This window comes from Tupaia chinensis, unplaced genomic scaffold, assembly GCF_000334495.1.
Source record: "Tupaia chinensis unplaced genomic scaffold, TupChi_1.0 Scaffold143231_1, whole genome shotgun sequence".
Classification (NCBI taxonomy): Eukaryota; Metazoa; Chordata; class Mammalia; order Scandentia; family Tupaiidae; genus Tupaia; species Tupaia belangeri.
In genome coordinates this window covers 406,571-428,826 of record NW_006203075.1, presented here as the reverse complement: position 1 = coordinate 428,826, position 22,256 = coordinate 406,571, and the positions used below count along the sequence as shown (strand labels likewise).

Genomic DNA, 22,256 nt, shown 5'->3' with positions numbered 1-22,256 from the left:
ATCTTTACAAATGTTCTGTGTCTTATTTGGTATACAGGAATTAGAAAATAAAAGAAGACTACAAAAACAGGCTGCCACTAGTCAGAGTGCCATGGAAGTTCGCCTGAATAGAGCTCTAGAAGAAGCGGAGAAGTATAAATTAGAGTTGAGTAAATTAAGGCAGAATAACAAGGTATGGAAAACTGAGTAGCTTTGGTAGTGATCACCTTTGGTAATTTCCTCTTCTCTGCAATATCAAAAATAATTGCTTTACTATTATGATTTTTGATGTTATGAGCATTTCTCTTTTCCGAAGAAATACATTTGCTGTATATATTCACCATATATTTCACGTACATTTTCCACAAGGTGGGGTTACTTGCTCGGGGTGCTGCCATAACTGGATATTGCACAGCCCTTGGGGGATTTGGTTATTTCATCATCCAAATTTGTATTGGGTACATATATTATATACCACATTTTTTTTGGTAATTTCTCACGTTCTGTCTTTCTGGTGAGCGCAAATGCCCTATAGCAAAAACCTCTCCAAAAAAAAAACCAATAGTGCTGGCTGGGACCAGCAGATGGCATAATGGCTACATTACTGGATTCTCACATAGTCAACCACAGTTGAATCCTGGACCCAGAGTTTTAAAACTCATGCCAGGCATTTGCGTGCATGCCCAAGATCCCAAGAAGAGACTGGAAGAGAAGGGATTGCAGTGTGGCCATCTCCCTCCAGGGGTGGGGGAGTGGTTTCTTGCTTTCTGTCTCTCCTGTGATCATATGTGCCCTATAACAAGAATCTATCTCAAAAAATTAAATAAAGAAACAAAAAAACAGATTGCGGGGGTGACCAGCAGACGGTGTAGTGGTTACGTTGCTGGACTCCCCCATGACCAACCACAGTTTGAGTCCCAGACCCAGTGGCTTGAAAAATTATGCCGAGTGCATATGCGTGTGTGCCCAAGATCCCTGGAGAAGGGACTGTGGTATGGCCATCCCCCTTGGGGGAGTGGTTTCTCTCTCATTCGCCCCTCTTCATGAACACATAAATGTTGGATTCAATTAGTAACACTCAAGAGGAACAGAATGAAACTGACCTTGTGTAACAGAAGTTAGTATATGACATAGTGACTACAGAGTTTTAAGATATCTGTGAGAGGCCCAGCAGGTGGTGTAGTGGTTAAGGCACTGGATTCTCACATTGCCAACAAGGTTCAAGCCCTGGGCAAAGCAGCCTGAAAATCAGGCCTGGTGTGTGTGCAGGATTCTCAAAATCATGAGAGGAGAATGAAGGGATTGCACTGTGGCCATCCCCTCTAGGGGTTGATTTCTCACTTTGCTGCTGTGTCTGTCTCTCTTTCCAGTGGGCACATGCACCCTATGGGGCAGGGGGAGGGGGAAGGAAAGAAAGAGAACCTTTTTAAAAAAATGAATGAAGGTGAGAACATGGAGGCAGTGAATATATGTAATTCTTTCAAGATGGCTAACTGAAGGCTAGGGTTGGAGGGACATAAGGTGTGGAGTGGTGTTTTTTCCTAAGAAGTTAATTTACATACAGTAAGATGTGTAGATTGTACATATATGTGAGATTTGGCCCTTATACATCTGTGTAACCATCACACTCCAATCAGTATATGGAATTTTTTTTTTTTGAGAGGTTTTTGCTGTAGGGCGCATGCACTCACCAGAAAGACAGAGACAGACAGCGAGAAATTACCCCCAGAGGGGATAGCCACGCCACAATCCCTTCTCCTCTCGGGATCTTGGGCATGCACCACACAGACCCAGTGTGAGTCCAGTGACATAGCCATTATGTCAACTGCTGGTCCCTATATAGAATAGTTTTACTCTCCTCAGAAAGGTTCCTTGTATCCCTTTCCAGGGCCCTCTCAGAAATTGCATTGTTTGGATTTCCTTATTCTTGAATTTCTTATAAATGAGTTATTTCAGTCATTGTGATTGGCTTTCACTTGGCATAATTTTGAGATTCATCCATGTCATAAGTTTCCTTTTCCCCCCTCTTGATCAGTCTTATTAACAAGTTATCAAACACTTTTTCAAAGAACTGATTTTAGTTATCCTTTTCTCTACTGTTTTCTGTTTCACTGAATTTTGTTCCTTGTTATCCTGTTGTATATTGTATTTAATTTGCTCTTTCTAACTTAAGTTGAAGGCTTAGGTCACTGACTTGCACCTCTTGTAATAGCATCTAAAGCTAGTTCCCCTCAAAGCGAAGCTTAGTGATGTCCCAGTTATTATTTGCCTATCTTTAAGTATATATACTTTTTCATATTAAATAGGATATAACTGGAATACAGTAAACCATATATGTAGTGTTATATTTGGTGAGTTTTGACTACATTTATGCCTGTGAAAGAATCCTAAGAAAAGATAATGACTATGTCCATCACCCCTGGAGGATTCCCGTGTCTCTTTAAAATCCATGACTTTCTCTACAGCCCCCATTTCCAGATAACTTCTTTGCATTTTATAGAACATTATATTCTTTTTGTGTGTGCCTTCTTCCAGTCAGTACAGTTATTTTGAGATTTGTGTATGTTGCTTGTGACAAATAGTTCAATTTTAAAATTTTGCCCCTGGAATGAACATGCTAAAATTTGTTTACCTCTTCACCTGTTGATGGGCGCTTGGGTTGTTTCCGTTTTAGGGCTATTTTAAGTAAAGCTGCCACAAACACTCATGTTTAAGTCTCTATATGGACACACTCTGTCTTTTCTCTTTAGGAGATATTTAGGTGTCACATGGATTATATTGTAGATGTATGTTCAGCTGCCCAAATGTTTTCCAAAATGGTATCAGTTTATATTCTCACCAGCAGTATATAAGGTTTTTCAGCTGTTCTGCGTGCTCACCAACACTTAATATAGCTGGTTTTTGTATTTTTAGATGTTTTAGTGGTTGCCTAATGATACTGCATTGTGATTTAATTGCATTTCCCTAATGACTCATGATGTTGAATACCTTTTTGTGTTTATTTGCCATTTTACTGTCTTTGCTGAAGTGTCTTTATAAATACTGTCCTCATTTTAAAATAAACTTCGAATGACCTTTGATTTTTAGAAAAGTTTTCTTAGGTTGTTGGGAAAGTCATGACTTTTTTCCTGTGTTTGTTTATGCAGAAATGTGTCATGACTTTCCAACAACCCAAATGATTTACAGGAAAAGCATGGCTGGCCACACGGCACAGCGGTTGAGCCGTGTGCATCTGGGAGCTGTATTTGTAATGGCTGGCTCTAGTGTCCAGGCATGTGTATGCATGTCCCCCAGATCCTAACAGGATAAAGAACGGAAGAGAGAATTGCAATATGGGCATGTCCCATTGGCAGGGATGTTTTCTCTCTCTCTCTCTCTCTCTCCCTCTAGTGCAGATGTTCTCTGGCAAGAGAAAAAGAAAAGGAAAAATTGTGAAACTAATACAGAGCATTCTTATAAATGCCATAACCAGTTTATCCTATTTGTTGTATTGACATACAGTAATTTTACCTACTGTCACAGCAGTGTGACTTTTCTATACAAGATTACAAATGAGTAATGATTAAAACAGCAATTAGCATACTCACGTGATCCACTTACCCTGTTAGTAACATATACGTATAATCGTATGGTACATTTGTTCCAATTAATGAGTCAACATTGATACATTATTGGTAACGAAAGACCATAATTTAGATTTTGTAAGTTCTATTTCTTTTGTTCACTATTTTTTTTTTTTTGAGAGGTTTTTGCTATAGGGTGCATGTGCTCATCGGAAAGAGAGAGACAGAAAGTGAGAAATCACCCCCCAGGGGGAATGGCCATGCTGCAGTCCCTTTTCCTCCATTCTCCTCTCGGGGTCTTGGGCACGCATGAATATGCGCCCGGTGTGTGTTTAAGCCACCAGGTCTGGGACTCGAACCGCGGAGTCCAGCAACATGGCCATTATGCCAACTGCTGATCCTCTTTTGTTCACTTTCTAAAAATGTGTTGAGGGGCCAGCAGACGGCATGGTGGTTAAGGTGCTGGACTCCCACATGTCTGACCATGGTTTGAGTCTCAGACCTGGCAGCTTGCTTTTTCACTTTCTCTCTCTCTCCCTGTCTAACTCTGGTGAGTGCATGTGTCCTACAGTAAAATAAAATAAAGTTAAATAAATAAATTCTTTTTTTAAAAAATGTTATTTGAATTATGGTGTAACAAGTTGTATACCTCATTCTTTATATGTTCACTACATACATTATCAGATGTATACTTTTTAAATATTTCATTCCTTGTCTTTTTATTCTTCTAAGTCTTTTGAAAAGCAGATTTGCTTTTGGAGAAGTTTTTGCTAAAAGGCATGTGCACTCACCAGAAAGAGACAGAGAGACAGAAAGCAAGAAATCACCCCCACCCCCCGGGGGGGGAAGGCCACACCGCAATTCCTTCTCCTCCATTGTCCTCTTGGGATCTTGGGCACACACGCACACACGCCCGGCGTGAGTTTAAGCCACTGAGTTCGGAACTTGAACTACAGTCAACTACATGGGAGTCCAGCAACATAGTTATTATGCCAGCTACTGGTCCCTAAGAGCAGATGTTTTAAAAAAAAAATTATTTTTTTTGGAAAGGTTTTCGCTATAGGGCGCGTGCGCTCGCCAGAAAGACAGAGAGAGACAGAGAGACAGAAAGCGAGAAATCACCCCCACTGGGGATGGTCACGCCGCAATCCCTTCTCCTCCATTCTCCTCTCGGGATCTTGGGCATGCACACACACGCGCCCGGCATGAGTTTTAAGTCACCAGGTCCAGGACGCGACGTGGGAGTCCAGTGACATAGCCATTACGCTAACTGCTGGTTCCCAAGATGTTTAAAATTTTGAAATCTAACTTAATCGTTTCTTTTACTTTTATAGTTTGTCCTTTTTTGTGTCTGCCCTGTTTAAGAATTCTTTGCTAAATTTAAAGTCACTAAGGTTTATTCTTACATTTTCTTGTAGAAATTGTGTGGCTTCAGGTGAGCTTTTGTGTATGACATGATGTAAGAGTCCAAGTCCAAAATTTTTTTTTTTTTTGGAGTGATTTTTGCTATAGGGTGTGTGTGCTTGCCAGAAAGACACAATGCAAGAAATCACCCCCCAGGGGGGTTGGCCACGCCACAATCCCTTCTCCTTTCTCCTCTCAGGATCCTGGGCACACACGCACACACCTGGCGTGAGTTTAAGCCACCAGGTCCAGGACTCGAACTGCGGTTGGCTACATGGGAGTCCAGCAAAATAGCCATTATGCTAAATGCTGGCCCCTCAAGTCCAAATGTTTTCCATATGTCCCAGCACTACTTGTTGAAAAGATTACTCTTTAACCATTGAGTTGCCTTGACACACTGGGTTGATGATCAGTTGTCCAGAAATATGCAGATCTATTTCAGGAATATCTCTTCTATTCCATTGGACCGTAAGACCATCAGTATACTGATAACACACGGTCTTGATTATCAGAGTGAGTACAGTTTTCTTCCTCTTTTAGTACAGAATGCAACCACTATAGGTCTTTTGCATTTTCACGTTAAGATCTAGTCGCCTTAATGTCCACAGCACCTGCTGGTCAGAGATGATATATTTTTATTTTTCAGTCTGTTGATATCAATTGTATGAATATGAATCCTGAGAGGATAGCGGAGATAGGATTGTAGTGTGGCCTTCCGCTTGACGGGTTGAGTTCTCACTTTCCCTGTCTGTCTCGATCTCCTGTGGGCACATGCATCCTATGGCAAAATAAACAAAAAAATGTTTAAAAAAACAAATGCAGGTGAGAAATGGAGATAGTGAGTATATGTAATTCTTTCAAGATGACTAGCTGAAGGCTAGAACTGGACAGACATAAGGTGTTGAATGGTGTTTGAAATGAATTTGTTCATTTTCCAATGCTAAGACAGCCTGTACTCCTGGGAGAAACACCTTGGTAGTAGTATATCGTCATCTCTCTTATTTGTTATAGGGCTATGTTTGTGAAAATGTTTGATTTTTTTGCATCTTTGTACACATGGGAACATAACTGTAGTCTATAGTATAGTCTGTAGTATTATGGGGCTTGCAAATTTTTTTAGTCTGCTAGTCTTGTAAATTTACTTTTAGATTATTTTGTAAATTTTAAATTTTTCTAATTTTTATTTACTGGTATCAAGTGAATGCTCAGGTCATTTTTCTGGAAAAGCAAAACTTCCTGGAAATTTTTGTTCAGATTTTGTTGTTTTTTGTTTGTTTTTTTCTTTCTAATTTTAAGATTGCTCATGTACTCCCAAGAGAGAAGGGGGAGAGAGGGGGGAAGAGAAACCACCAATGAGACATGGTCTTGTATATATTTATTTTGATAAATGTATGCAATGAGTAATGACCTAATTCCATCATGGACAGAGAATACATTTAGTCTCATTTGATTCATTGTAAATGTATAGAAACTTTGTTTTATGGTCCACAGTATAATACAAATTGGTAAATATTGCAGTGTCCTTGAAATCAATGTGCATTCTGCATTTGTTGAGCAGAGTATTATATAAATGTCAGTTATGTCAAGTTGCTTGTTACTGTTCTCATATATCTTTACATATTTTCTTGGCTCTTGCTCTGTCAATAATTAAGAGAGGAGTACTGAATTCTGAAAACAATCGTGGATGTATTTCTATTTTTAGTTTCTTTAATTTTTATAAAATGTTGTGAATCTCTGTTACTAATATTCTGGATTATTATGTCCTCTTCATGAATTAATTCTTTTATTATTATGACAACTGTTTTTATTCCTGGTAATAGTCTGTGTTCTGACATTACTTTTTTTTTGATGGGATGCAAAAATGAATGAACTGCCTTTTTATTTTTATTTTAATTGATGCATAATAATTGTACATATTTATGGGGTAAAGAATGATATTTTGATAAATGTATACAGTGAGTAATGACCTAATAGGGTAGTTAGCATTATCTGTCACCTCCCACATTCATTTCCTTATTCTGGGGACAGTAAAAATCCTCTTTGGTAGTTATTTGAGGATCTATAGTAAATTAACTGTCATCATCTGTTATGCAGAAAAGTAAAACTTAATTTTTTTTTTAATCCAACTGCAATTGTTTACCCTTTAAACAAACTCCTTATATCCCTTATACCCTACCCCTACCCTACCCCTACCCCAGCCTTTGGTGACCACTCGTCCACTGCCTGTATGAAATCAACTGTTTTTAGCTTCGACATGAGTGAAAACGTGATAATCTCTGCTTGGCTTATTTCACTTCCAGTGTCACCCACCGTCACCCACTGTCATACATATTGTAAAAGGTGCGGGTTTCTCTTCTTTTTTATGGCTGAGTACATTCCATTGTGCATATATACCCCATTTTCTTTATCCATTCATCTGGGTTTTTTTGTCGTCGTTTTTGTTTTTGAGCAAGATTTTTGCTACACAGCATGTGCACTTGCCAGAGAGACAGAGACAGACAGAGACACAGTAAGAAATCACCCCCCAGAGGGAGATGGTCACACTACAATCCCTTCTCCTCCATTCTCCTCTCGGGATCTTGGGCACACACGCACATGTGCCCGGTGTGAGTTTAAGCCACCGGGTCCAGGACTTGAACCACAGTTGGCTATGTGGGAGTCTAGCAGCATAACCATTATGCCATCTGCTGGTCCCCCATTCACCGGTTAACAGACATCTAGATTTCATATCTTGGCTCTGGTGTCTAGTGCTGTAGTAAAGATGGGAGTGCAGATTACTCTGTGACATAACTTCAGGTATATACTCAGTAGTGAGATTGCTGGATCGTAAGGTTTTAATTTCAGTTTTTTGAAGAATCTATACTGTTCTCCATAATGGCTGTTCTAATTTACAGTCATACAAGTGGTATGTTAGAATTACTGTTTCTCCCGATTGTGACCAGCTTATGTTATTTTTTTCTTTTAGACGATAGCCTTTCTAATGGGGAATAAGATATTGTGATTTTGATTTGCATTTCCTTGGTAACTAGTGGTGAGCATTTTTCATATACTTGTTCATTTGTATTCTGTCTTTGGAGTAGTGTCTATTCAGCTCATTTGCACTTTGTTTTACTATTATTTGAGTTCCTTATGTATTCTGGATGTTAAGCTGTTATCGGACGAATAGTTTGCAAATACTTTTTACCAACCTGTAAGTTGTCTTTTCACTCTGTCAGTTATTTCCTTTGCTATGCAGTAGCTTTCTAGGTCTTCCGCAAAGAATGTTTGCCTAGACAGATGTCCTGAAGCATTTCACCTGTTTTATTCTAGTAATTTCAGTTTCATACTTTACATTCAAGTCTTTAATCCATTTTTAATTGATTTTTGTTATATGGCTAGAGATAGGGATCTCCTTTATTCCTCTGCATGTGACTATTCATTTCACCCAGAACCATTTATTGTCTTTTCCCCAGTGTATGTTCTTTGCTGAGTCTTTGTTGAGTGTGTGTTGAAAATCAACTGGCTGTGAATATGCAAACTTTTTTCTTGTTTCATTGTTATTTGTTAATTTTTTTGTGTATTCATTTCACCCAGAACCATTTATTGTCTTTTCCCCAGTGTATGTTCTTTGCTGAGTCTTTGTTGAGTCTTTGTTGAGTGTGTGTTGAAAATCAACTGGCTGTGAATATGCAAACTTTTTTCTTGGCTCTATTCTGTTTCATTGTTATTTGTTAATTTTTTGTGTGTCTGTAGATTCAGATTTCTTTCCACTACTATTTTCCTTCTATATAAAACTTCTTTCAACATTTCATGTATAGATCTTCCTGTACATAATTACCTCTGCTGATCTGTGTGAAAATTCACTGATCCTTTTTCTGTATTGTCCACATTGCTGCAGAACTTAACCAGTTTTCACCAAAGTTAAAATATTGGTCTCCCTTGTTTTGTGCACTGGGTAAATTCACCGCTCAGTTCTTTAGTCCTCTGTTTCACAGGTACCTAGGAGTCTCACCCTGAAGGTAGTACTTAGTTGTCTGCCAAGAATTTGGAGGAAATATATGGAACCTTCAAAAAGTTTGTGGAAAACGTGTATTAAAAATTGCATGGATTTTAAAATGTTTTTGCACTAAAATCCCATTTTCCATGAACTTTTTTTTTTTTTTTTTTAGTATCCTCATTATGTACACAGATTTTTGAGGCCTTTTTCTCTAATACCATGTAGAAATTTATACTGCTCTGGCAGCCCTGTTCTCCTATTCCTCAGTGTAGTTGAGAATAATATTTTTGATAGTGTGGTCTATGCCCTGGTGAACCCACGAACAGCAGAGTGCTCTTAGGAGAAGCTATTTGAATATGTATCTACCAGTGTAGTTTTGCTTTTTCAAGGATCACATTACTTTTTTTTCCGAGAGGTTTTTGCTATAGAGCGCGTGCGCTCGCCAGAGGCAGACAGACAGAAAGTGAGAAATCACCCCCCAGGGGGGATGGTCACGCCGCAATCCCTTCTCCTCCATTCTCCTCTCGGGGTCTTGGGCACACATGCACACGCGCCCGGTGTGAGTTTTAAGCCACCGGATCCGGGACGTGAACTACAGTCGACTACGTAGGAATCCTGCGACACAGCCATTACGTTAACTGCTGGTTCCCAAGGATCACATTACTTCTGATTTCTGCTTACTGATTATTCATCTATACTTTCAACTATAAATTGTGTATAGAGTTTATATGTTACTATTAGGAAAGATAGTCCAATACAAGCTACCTTGACATTACTAGAATTAGGATTGGATTATTTTAAAAACATTTTCTTTTAGACCTGAGCATGATTAAAAGCTCTCAAATTCCAGTAATTAGTAATACAAAGACATTTTTACTTAAAATTTTTTTCAGTTTAAAAAGTAGTACTTATTATCAATGTGATGAATCTTTAATAATTCTTCCTTTACAAAACTGCATATTTTAAAAAATATGTATTTTTTTCTTTTGTAGGATATAGCAAATGAAGAGTACAAAAAAATTGAAGTATTAAAATCAGAAAATAAGAAACTAGAAAAACAAAAAGGAGAATTAATGATAGGGTTCAAGAAACAATTAAAATTAATTGATGTTTTAAAAAGGCAGAAGGTAAGTCTATCCTTAAAAAAAAAAAGGTCCAAGTAATATCTGGGTTTTTTTCTATTAAAATATTTAATGTTGGGCTAGCCAGGTGATGTTTTGGTTAAGGCACTGGATCTTATGTGGCCAACTGTCTTATTCAGAACCTAGCAGCTTAAAAAGTCTATCAGGCATGCATGGTCATCCAGGTGAGTCCACATGCCATATAAGCAAACAAACCCCAAAAACTCTTGAATTGCCAGAGGGCTTACATGCTCACCACAGACGGAGAAACCACCCTCCTAATAGGGTGTGGTTACACATTTCCTTCTCCACTTGGGGCATGTGCACATGACAATGTTTTCAAACCACTAGGGCCAGACTTTGAACTGCAGTCAGCCATATAGGTCGTTCTGATCAGGCTATGAGAGTGGCCCAAAATATTTAGGTCTCCTTAGGCACAAAACTTTAGATAAAATATGAAATCTAATATATATAAGGTGTTATTCAAGCAAGTGGAGTTTTTCAGTAAGTAAATCAGCACGGGTACTTTCCAACTACAGAAAAGTAACCAGGCAGAAGAATGACTATTGGAATTGTTTGTTCTTTCAAACTTAAAACAGTGTTGATTGCAAACCACCCTTGTTCCTTTCTTTAAACATGGGATAGTTGATGAGAAGGTATGAGTTCGTACTTCTTTCCATTTTTACAAAAGTCATATTAAGACAGAACAGTAGGTAGATCCTTGAATGTAATTAAGATTTCAAATGTCATGCCTGTTGGAACTGCAGTAAACATTCCTACAACAGAACTTACATTTTTATATCATACTTTTTTTAAATAGATGCATATTGAAGCTGCGAAGATGCTATCTTTTACTGAAGAAGAATTTATGAAGGCACTTGAATGGGGAAATCCATGAGTAAACATAAATTGGGGGAATTCAAAATATTTTAAGTATCTTCTGCTATCTTTCTTATAACCTGCCTAGTCCTTTCGTGTTTTCACAACTCCACTTGAAAATGTGTTCTAGAGAATCATTCGAGAACATAAATTAGAGCAATTTGTTTTAAAGTTAATATAACCAGCCCATTAGGTAAAGAAACACTGTGAAGTTCCTTATTCTTTATTTAGATATAGTAGACAGGAAAAATGCTTAAAAGCCAAATTCTAAACATAAAATTCAATTTAGAGTTAGTCACAGTGAATATACCTGACAGATGGTGTAGAATTTAGATGTACAGAAATATCAGATTTTTAAAAATGCAAAATTACTGTTGTTTATACTGTGATGCTTCAGGAAATCCAGGTAGATAGATAATGGAGTCCTACGGCCCTTGAAGTGTTAAGTTATGCTGACATCTAGTGGCAAAGTTTGGATTCTTCAATATGTTACTAAGTCTTGATGCTACTCACTTCTCTTCACAAATTTCCCGCCTTTTTTGATAGGTTCTCCTGAAGTCTTCACCAAGCAAATCAATATCATCCTCTTTTTTAAATATTCCCTACAAGAAAAAATGTTTGAATATTTTTCCACTCATTTTTAAGGTAATATAAGAACTACAGATAGTAATTTATAAATTACTATATATACTGAATAGTCTCAGACTCACTTTCCTCATTTAACAGCCATGATGACTTTTCCGACAACCAATACATTATACCCTACCTTTGTCTTAGAACAGGTCATGGATAAAGTGACTTACATTCATGCATAAGCTTGGTTCTTCATGCCTCAGTTGATTACTAATTAGCAAACATTCAGTCTTGTAGGAAAGAACCGAACCCAGATTTTGAGTTAAACTATTTGATGTGCTCTACTTTTTTCCCTGTAGTGTAAGGCTCTTTAAATTTGCGATTTGAAAGATAATTTGGTTTACGTAGAATCGAAAGGGTATGATCATTTTTAGATACCAAGTTTATTAGGTCCTACCTCTGATAAAAAACACTTGCTATAATTTGTAGGTTTTAAAACATTTTGCATCCATTTATCCTGTCTAACCCAGAAGACCTGGTGGACAAGCAGTCTCTTTTTTCTAAATCTTTAGGTGTAGCCTATGGAACTTCAGCAAATTTTCATATACATCTCAGACCTTCTAGAATTACTTTTGAAAATCAAAGTTACCTAGTTATAACTACTCTAGAGCAGGACATCACCGTTTCTGATATATATATTAGGTCCTACCTCTGATCGTTTTAGACCTCCTATGCTGAAAGAAAAATGAACTCCTGAAGTAAAAATTCAGTAGATCTAGTTCATGGCTCTCATAATGGGCCCAGAGAATTTCAGTGCCTGGCCGAGATCACAGTGCTACTTCATAACACAGCAAGTGCATGAGACCTAGGCCCAAGTCATGCATCGCTTAAGGATAGGGTCTAAGAAATCCTACTACATGCCTAGGATCCATGGCATCTTTACAGAAGCACCGTCCTCACCAAGAGCTCATCAAGTAGTACATAGCTGACCGTGCCATCTTTTTTACACCGTTACGTGATTATGAAGGTTGTACTTGAGATAAATCTCACTCACTTTAGGGAGATATCCTAGTAACTTTGTAGCATGTTCTTTCAGCAGTTTTAGCCTTTCTTCTTCAATAATTGTATTGATACATCCTTGTTGTCTTTGCAGTGAATGCCATTCATCTAGTTCTCGTTGCTGGAAACAAATTTCATTAATTTGAAAATCACAAAATGTTAACCTTTCAAGTTTTCAAATAAACTATGACACTAAGTTCAAAAGATACCAGCATGTACATAGATAACCTCTGTCATCATTACTCCTTTACAGTTATGAGTTGTGACGGATTTTAGAGGCAAATGAAAATGTCTTCATTATAAAGGAAAAAAAGAGTGATTTTCGAATAAATTCACCAAATAGTTATTGAATTTTAACATATGCCTGGTGAAGACAGTTCAAGACAAAAAAGGTAGTGACTACAACGCAGTATAGATGTCTACAGGATAATTTTTTAAAACCTTATACAAAGTGTAAGAGTTCCAACAAACTCTCAGAAAGCTGTGAATGGTCTTAATCACTTCAGAATTCTGTACCATGATATATTGGGTCACTGGAAAAATTTTTGCATAGAAAAATGTATCATGACTTTACCCACAACTCAATAGAGGACTTTAGTTTGAAGTTTTAGGGCTTAAAGAACGCTTGTGGAAATGTGACCAAATAAACCTGTTGAATTGGAAAGATCATTGAAATAGTAGTGATTTGAATTGGTAGTGATTTTCTGCCAAAGCTTACTTTAGGTGACAGGGTCGCTGTTTCTTCTGTCCACTCCTTGCCAAAGACATTTAAACCTTAAAAGACAACATGTATCTCCTTGGCTAAAATGGGAGGCAAACTCTGGGACCAGCAGATGGTTACCCTGTTGGACTCCCACAAGGCACATGTCCATGAGTTTTTAGCCCAATATCGCAAGAGAAGGGACTGCAGCATGGCCATCCGTCATGGAGAGTGATTTCTCACTGTCTCTCTGGCAAGTGCACATTCCCTATAGCAAAAAATCTCTCTCTAGAAAAAAACAGTGGGAGACAACCCTTTAAAGTTATTGGATAAAAATATTCTAGGATATAGCCATATAAAAAAAAATTTGGTATCAATGCATAGGTTTACCATAGTAAATAAAAATTTTGCATGAACAATTTGAAAACCCTCTTGAAATTTTGGGCAGTTTCTTATACTGTATTATTGGGAATACAATGGTCTCTGGTCTTGCTCTCCTCAGATCTTCCCTCAATGCTACACTCACATTATCTTTCAAATGCAGGGGACCAGCAGTTAGCGTAATGGCTATGTCGCTGGACTTCACGATTCAAGTCCCGGGCCCGGTGACTTAAACTCACACCAGGCACGTATGCGTGCGTGCCCAAGATCCCAAGAGGAGAAAGGAGGAGAAGGGATTGCAGCATGGCAAGCCCCCGTTGGGGGGAAGGTGATTTCTTGCTTTGTGTCTCTGTCTGGTGAGCACACGTGCCCTATAGCAAAAACCTCTCCAAAAAAAAGAAAAAATGCAGCCCTAGTATAGCTTTTGTAATTCTTCAGAGGCTCCCCCTGGGGAAAAAAATCTACCTTAAAAACAGCTTCCAGTGCACTCCACGTCTGCCACACTAACACATTCATATTATAACAGGATAAGCAATTTCTTAACCCTATTTTTTGCTTTATTTCTCTTATACTTTAAGGTTAACTGGTGGTTATAGCTTCTGTAACTAATGTAATCTGTAGCTACGATCATAAATAAGTATGTTTGCTTAAAAGAGGTAACTTAAGCCACATGTTTTACATAGTCATCATAAAAATTCAACCAGGACAGGGGCCAAGGACTTAGACAAGAAATCTTAGAAGAGGGGAATGTTTCCTCAAAGGACACAATGTAACAGGCTAAACTGCAAAAACTGTAATGTTTGTTATAATTTACCATAATAATTACATTTAGAGTGTTTTGTTAAACAGTATAGCTCTAAAAAAAAAATGTCACAACGCTGAGTCAATAGATTCAACGTCACCATGAGAAAAATGGGCTCATAAATATCTTGGGAAAGGGAAAGGTGTGCACAGAATAATTTTGGGAAAACCGTTAGGGTAAGAGTAACACTGAACAAGCTAAATGTATGTTATAGATAATGCATAAAAGAGAAGTGTAATGGTATATAAAGGGATGGAAATTTCTCTTCTGGGAATTGGTGAGCTTGTTGGATTCGGCCACTCCCTGTGCTCGAACACAGCTAAATAAACTCCCTTCTCCCCCTTTTGCATTGCCTCTCAATAAGTCACAGAAAAAGATGCTGGATTTTACACAGCAATATCTGTATAATTATTATCACCTGCACAAGACATATCTATTAGGGTTTTATATTTTGTTCTTAGCCAAGTTCATAAATTCATAGATGACATGAACTTACCTTGTATGTACTTTTATGTTTTCAACACTAACCGTCTGGTACATAGAAAGTAGCAATAAATACTTGGGGTCTTCAAAAAGCTCATGAAAAATGGTTATGAAAAAACTGCATGGATTTCCATTTTTTTTTTGTACCAAAGCAAACTCATACTTTAATCTTTCCATGAACTTTTTAAGTCCAACTGTATTTTTACTTGAATTAATAAATGATTGGTCAGAAAATTTATGATTAGCAAACAGATATCTAACGTTGTCTGGGACATAAAAGATTCTCAGTAAATGTCTCATAAGTAGATGAGCTGGTTGCTGTTAATAATAATGACCACATAAAAATAATCTTTTTCTTACTTTGTCTTCAAGGAACTGGTTGCGGCGATCTTCAATAAGTTTTTCCACAGCCCTCCTGTGTTCCAGTTGCTTCATTCTTTGTTTCTGAGCATTCATCAATTCTATTCGATCATCCTCAGCAAGTTTAGCTAGCATAGTTTTCCTAAAGATCTCCTCTTCCTCTTTTGTAGCCTGTAATACTAGTTCCTTCAAGGCCATTTGTTCTTCAAAATCTTGCTTCATCTCTTTTTGCTTTCTCAATTTCTCTTCTGCTTCTTCCTAAACAACAATATAGCTTAGCTTATTTCACTAACCATTTCCTTACATCAGATTCATGAAGGACAGGACAGGTTTGGTGAGCTTAGCATTATAATATGAAACCTACAATTAAAAATTAGGCCTTTTCATGATACCACTTTGCCCTGTCCTTTTAAAACTTATTGGATAAAGGACACATTACATCTGGATTGCCTTCTATTACTTATTCAGAAATTTCAGTTGTGTGTATTTACCATCTTGTTTCTGTTCTCAGAATTAACACACATCTATTCTGCAGAAAGCGAACATGAAAACTTTCTGCACATGTGAGTTTATTCATCTGTGCTCTTTGCAGTTTGAACCAACTATGAATCGTTCTAGAATCCTGAAACAGCCGCCCAAATCACTAAGTACTTTTCAGTTTCCAACTTGCTCATCATGAAACCAGAGCTGTGCTGACCTATCCCTAATCTTCTAATACTCTTTCCATTCTCCAAAATTCCCTAAAATTTAAAAACAATCTAGAAATGGATGATTATCTAATCATAACATATATGGTATCTTCAAGGAAACTGGTGTGAAGTGTATTCATGTTGGGTAAATTCACTTTACAAGCTGTAGTGATGTATAATGACTGAATGTATAAAAGAAATTTTACAATTTTTAATAAGAAAAATAGTCTAGCAAAGTTATACAGGGAAATTTAATTTACTCACAGCAGTTAGTGTCCTTTTCTATAAACTTTTACCCCCAAATTTTATTATGAAAAATCTCAAATATATTAGAAAACCAAGAATTGGAGTTGGCCCATGGTCTGGGGATTAAGGGAGCTGGCACCCATATGGCCAACTACACAATTCAAATCCTGACCCCAACAGCTTAAAAAACATGCTGGGTACATGTGTATGTATGCCCAAAGTCCCCAAAAAATGTAGAAATAGAAGAGAAGGCAGTGTGGCAAGACAGTGGCCCAGGGGGGTTAGCACACGTGCCCTCTGGCAAGCTAAAAACATGCAGTGACTACTCAATACCTAACACCTAGATTCCTCCAAAACGCTTCGCTGTCCTTGCTTTATCAACTCTCTGTTCGATTAGGACTCACAACACTTTCTCTTCTCTAACCCACCAACCCTGTCCATTCTAACACAAACTCTAGGCAGGCCAAGGTCCTGAAGGCACCCAGAACGTCACCTTAACACCTCTGCTGTGCACGGTTATTACTCACAGATAACGGAGACCACCAGGGACTTACTACTGCAGTGGTCCTCAACCCTCCCAGCACTGGTGACCAGCCTTGTGAAAGACAATCCCTCCAGAGACCAGGGTGGAAGGGTTGGTACCGGGATGACCCAAGCACACCACATCCACCATGCACCCCATTTCCACCACCACATTGCAATATACAATAAAACAATCACACAATAGGGTTTGTGCTTTCATGAGAATCCGCTGACCTGACAGGCGCCGAGTTCACGCGACAATGCGAGTGATGGGAATGGCTGCAAACACGGAACTGCTCACTCGCCCACCCCCCAACAGGCCATGGACTAGCATTGATCCAGAGCCCGGAGGATGGGGACCCTTAACCTGCAGGACATTAGGGAGCATACAACACTTGGAGAAGGTCAGGGAATCAAGCTGCTACCCCACTGATCAGATTCCAAAATGACAACTCTAGCAAAGCTGCTACAAGTGTCCTGGCCGTCCTGTGGTGGCTGCTCTTTTTGCTAACTTCCATCTTCACACCTTGAAGTGGGAGAACATAACTGCTGGATATAACCTAGTCATAAACCGAAGACAAATGTACTTTTAACTTTATAGCCTTTATAACATACCAAGGCACATTTTGAAAAAGGGACTCCAGGGGAGGATGGCTGTGAAGTGAGCCAACTTGCAGTATTAACTATGTCGACTTTGTTCATTATCTGCTATACTGAGTAGTCGACCTCTTCAATTCCCCTTTCAAATCCTATTTCCTCCATAACATTGTCTCCAATCACTAACTCATACTCACCTCTCTCTCGGGCCTCTTTATTATTTAGCATTTACTTTCTCTGTCTCCATTAATTTTCTTTCATACGTATATGCCTTTTCTCACAATAAAATCCTAGAAGGAATGTTATTTTCTTAGGGATGCTGGGCACACAGTGTTTACTTACCAGTGTTGTGTGCATATAGAAGGTAAGGGCTCAGGCCAGCTCCATGGCCTGGTGGTCAAGGCAGCCATCTCCCAGATGACTGACTTCATGGTTCAAGTCCTGAACTCAGCAGCTTGAGAAACATGCCAGGTGCATATGTTCCCAAAGTCCCAGAAAGAGAGAGAGAGAGGAAGGAGAGGGGAACATGATATGGCCACTTCCCACTAGGGTGCTTTCCCCTCTCCTCCACTCTGGCAAGTCCACACACTCTGATATAAAAAATTATTAAAAATAAAAAGGTTTGGGACCAGCAGGTGGCGTGGTTGAGGTGTTGGACTCCCACATGGCTGACTATAGTTTGAGTCCCAGACGTGGTGGCTTGCTTTCTCACTTTCTCCCAAGGAAGTGATTTCTCACTTTCTGTCTCTGGCGAGAGCATGCACCCTATAGCAAGTGCACCCCCCCAATAGAAAAAAAAAACCCCCCTACAAAAAAAAAAAAAAAAAAAAAAAGTATCAATGAAACAAATGGTTGGTACTTAAAAGCAACAGACTTTTAAAAAAGACAAAAAATAAATCAACATCAGGATTAAAATATGGATGATCACTAGGGGCACTGGAGACATCAAAATGATACTAAGAGAATATTATATTATTACAGGGACCAGCAGTTAGCATAATGGCTATGTCACTAGACTCCCATGTAGTCGACTGTGGTTTGAGTCCCAGACCCAGTGGCTTAAACTCATGCCAGGACTGTGTGCATGTGTGTCCAAGATCCCAAGAGGAGAATGGAGGAGAAGGGATTGTTGGCATAGCCACCCCTCTTTGGGAGGTGATTTCTCACTTTCTAAGTCCCTCTGTCTCTGTCTTTCTGCCGAGTGCACGCGCCCAATAGCAAAAACGTCTCAAAAAAAATTTTTTAAATAAAAGAGAGAATACTACAAACAATTCTACATACACAGATTTGACAATTTAGACAAGATGAATCATTTCAGAAACAAGCTACTCAAACTCACCAGATAAAAAATAATCTTAATTTCTCTACAACTGTTAAGGAGACTGAGTTACTATGTCACAACTCCCTCCAAAAAAAAAAGAAAAGAAAAGAAAAGAAAACTCTCCGAATCGGGATGGTAGAATTGAAATTTCAGTTCTACTGAACAGTTATAGAACTAACCCAATTCTATTCTACATAGTATCTTCGTAAAACAGAGGAGAGAACATTTTCCCATTTAATTTATGGAGACAATATTACCCTGATATATGATTAAAAAAACTATAGGCCAGTACTTTGCATGAATGTAAATGCAAAAATCCTTAACAGAATATTGGGAAGTATAAAAGTATAATTCAGTCATACATTAAAAAAAATTATACACCATGACCAAAGGGGATTTATTTCAGGGATGCAATGCTGGGTCAATAAAAATCAATCAATATAAGCAACCAGGCTAAAGAAGAAAAGGTACCTAATCATATCAATAGATTGAGAAAAAGCACTTGCTGAGATTTAACACCCCTTTCATGACAAAACCCTCAAAAAGACAGGTATAAAAGAGAACTTCAACTTGATAAGGAGCACCCACACAAAACCTACAACTGAAACGTTCTACTTAACGGTGAAAGGACTGAATGCTTTCCTCCTGATACTGGCAACATGGAAGGTTATGTCTACTCACATCATGCTTATTCAACATAGTGGGAGCAGTGTTGCTGGAAGTTTTAGCCAGTTCTTAAGAGAAATAAAAGGTATACAGATCATAAAGCATGAAATGAACTCCCTATTTACAAAAGACATGCCTGACTAGGTAGGAAAAAACAATTGCTAGAGCTCCTAAGTGAATTTAACAAGATCATGAGACAAGGTAAACATAAAAGCATCAATTCCCCAGCCATGAGATTGTGGACATCGAAACAAACTAATATTCCTTGTACAATTTGTTCCATAAACGAGGGTGATTTAGATATAAATCTAACAAAAAAAAAGTACAAGATTTGTAGGCTAGAAACTACAGAACACTGATGAAAAAATTCAAAGATCTAAAAGGAGAATCATTCTATGTTCAGGGATTGGAAGACTTAATCTAGTGAACATGTTGGGACCAGCAGTTAGCGTAATGGCTATGTCGCTGGACTCCCACGTAGTCGACCACAGTTCGAGTCCCGGACCTGGTGGCTTAAAACTCACGCTGGGCCCATGTGCGTGCGTGCCCAAGATCCCGAGAGGAGAATGGAGAAGAGATTGCGGCGTGGCCATGCCCCCTGGGGGGTGATTTCTCGCTTTCTGTCTGTCTGTCTGTCTGTGTCTGTCTGGCGAGCGCACGCGCCCTATAGCAAAAACCTCTCCAAATAAAAAGAAAAATGTAGTGAACATGTTAATTTCCCTCCAAAATTGACATTCAGATTTAATGCAATTCCCTCAAAATTTCAGAAAGATAATTTTTAGATAGAGACAAGATAATTCTCCAGTTTATATGAGGAGATAAAGGAACCAGGACAGCTAAAAGAATTTTGAAGACCTATACAACTAAGATAATCAAAAGAGATGTGTGCTGTACTAGGCCAGAAACAGGGATCCAAATACAGATCCCAGGCACAGGCTCAGACGGATATGCTCAACTGTGATTAACACGGTGTGAAACAGAAAGCAACGGTGTTGAACAGACAGCCACTTCAACAAAGGGTCTGGAAAATTGGATATCTGAAGGCAAAAACTGTATTTTGGCCTAAGTTGAAAAAAAATTATACAAGAGATGAACTGAAAATGAAGTAGATTTAAGTATAAAATAGAAAAAAACTTAAGGAAAAAATTATTTAGGGTCTAGGCAAAAAGTTGCTAAACTTGACACCTTAAGCATAGAAGGTTCCATAAAAGAAAACAAATTGGACTCCACAGAAATGGAAAACATTGGCTCTGAGAAAGACCACATTAAGAGTTTAAAAAGTAGTTACATACCAGGAGAGAATATTTACAAACCAGCCACCTGACAATACTAAAATCTAGAATGTACCCAACTCTGAAACTCTACAATGAGTGAACCCAATTAGAAATCAGCAAAAAAAGGAAAAAAGAAAGAAAGAAAGAAAGAAAGATTTCACTAAAGCAGGTATTACACCAAAAGGATGGCAAAGAGCACAAAAATGTTCAGCCTCGGTAGCCACCAAAGGAATGCAAACTAACACCTCAAGGAAGTGTCACTACACAACCGTTAGAAATGGCTAAAATAAAAAACAGTGGCAAAGAATGCAGAGAAATCGCATCGCTCATACATTGCTAGTGGGACTGTTCAATAGTACTGCCATTCTGGAAAACAATGTAACAGATTGTTATAAACTAACATGCAAGTACCACTACACCCAGCTAACTGTGCTCTCCAGCAATTGATCCCAGAGAAATGAAAACTTGCTTACACAAAAACGTACACCTGAGGGAGCAGCAGGTGGCGGGTAGTTAAGGCATTGGTTATCCAGGGCCATCCATGTTTCAAGGCCCAGACCTAGTGGCTTGAAAACCATGCTGAGTGTATGTGCCCCGAATCCTGAGAATCGAGAAGGGACTGCAGTGTGGCTATCCCCCCGGGGAGTGGTTTCTCACTTTCCCCCCTCTCTCTGTGGTGAGCACATGCATGCTATGGCAAAAAAAAAAAAAAAAACCTTAAGGGGAAAAAGGACAGCAAACACACCTGAATGCTTACACCAGATTTATCTCAAAGAGCCAAAAATTGAGAACATTCCAGATGTCCTCTGATGGGCGAAGGGCCAAATAAATTGGGACATACATTCCAATGAAATGATATGCAGCAATAAAAAGGCACGAAGTACAGGATTCAAACAACAACTTAGCTGAATCTCCAGGGAATTATGCCAAGCAGAGAAAGGCCAATTCTAAAGGGCAACATATTGTTTGATTTCATTTATAAATACATATTTTTTTATTGCCCTAGGGCACGTGCACTGGCCAGAGAAAGAGAAGAAGCACCTCTCCAATGGCTGTGGTCACATCCCAATTCTTTTTCCTCCATTTCTCCATCCTGTCAAGATTTTGGACATGTAGGAACCAGCAGTTAGCGTAATGGCTATGTTGCTGGACTCCCACGAAGTCGACCGTGGTTTGAGTCTCGGACCTGGTGGCTTAAACTCATGCCGGGTGTGTGTGTGCATGCCCAGGATCCCGAGAGGAGAATGGAGGAGAGGGGATTGTGGTGTGGCCATCCCCCATGGGGGGTGATTTCTCGCTTTCTATCTCTCTGTCTCTCTCTGTCTATCTGGCAAGCGCACGCGCCCTATAGCCAAAAAAAAAAAAAAAAAAAAGATTTTGGACATGTACATGTGTGCCTGGTGTATTTTTCAAGTTGTCTGAGCCAGGATTTGAGCCACAGTTGGCCAGCTGGGATGTGGCTCTATTTGCCTAGGGCTTGACCACTGTGTTATGGGGTCAGCCCAGATTCTACTTAAATAATATTCTTTTTTTTTTTTTTTTTTTTGAGAGGTTTTTGCTATAGGGCGTGTGCGCTCGCCAGACAGAGACAGAGACAGAGAAACAGACAGAAAGCGAGAAATCACCCCCCAGGGGGGATGGCCACACTGCAATCCCTTCTC

At 38.7% G+C, this 22,256-nt stretch overlaps 2 protein-coding genes across 2 annotated transcripts in view; one reads left to right on the top strand and one right to left on the bottom strand.

The window, feature by feature from the left end:
- The window catches only part of TEX9 (testis expressed 9), a 57,717-nt gene extending 46,657 nt beyond the window's left edge, over positions 1-11,060 (top strand). Inside the window, exons 10-12 of the mRNA XM_006163829.2 lie at positions 38-172; positions 9,915-10,049; positions 10,864-11,060. Coding sequence (XP_006163891.1) covers positions 38-172; positions 9,915-10,049; positions 10,864-10,941 — 348 coding nt within the window. The 3' untranslated portion in view covers positions 10,942-11,060. The remainder of the gene's footprint in view (positions 1-37; positions 173-9,914; positions 10,050-10,863) is intronic.
- Positions 11,061-11,129: 69 nt separating this feature from the next.
- The window catches only part of LOC102487388 (meiosis-specific nuclear structural protein 1), a 47,743-nt gene continuing 36,616 nt past the window's right edge, over positions 11,130-22,256 (bottom strand). The window contains exons 8-10 of the mRNA XM_006163828.2: positions 15,281-15,538; positions 12,550-12,675; positions 11,130-11,524 (exon numbers count right to left, since the gene is read on the bottom strand). Of these exons, the coding sequence (XP_006163890.1) occupies positions 11,432-11,524; positions 12,550-12,675; positions 15,281-15,538 (477 nt within the window). The 3' untranslated portion in view covers positions 11,130-11,431. The remainder of the gene's footprint in view (positions 11,525-12,549; positions 12,676-15,280; positions 15,539-22,256) is intronic.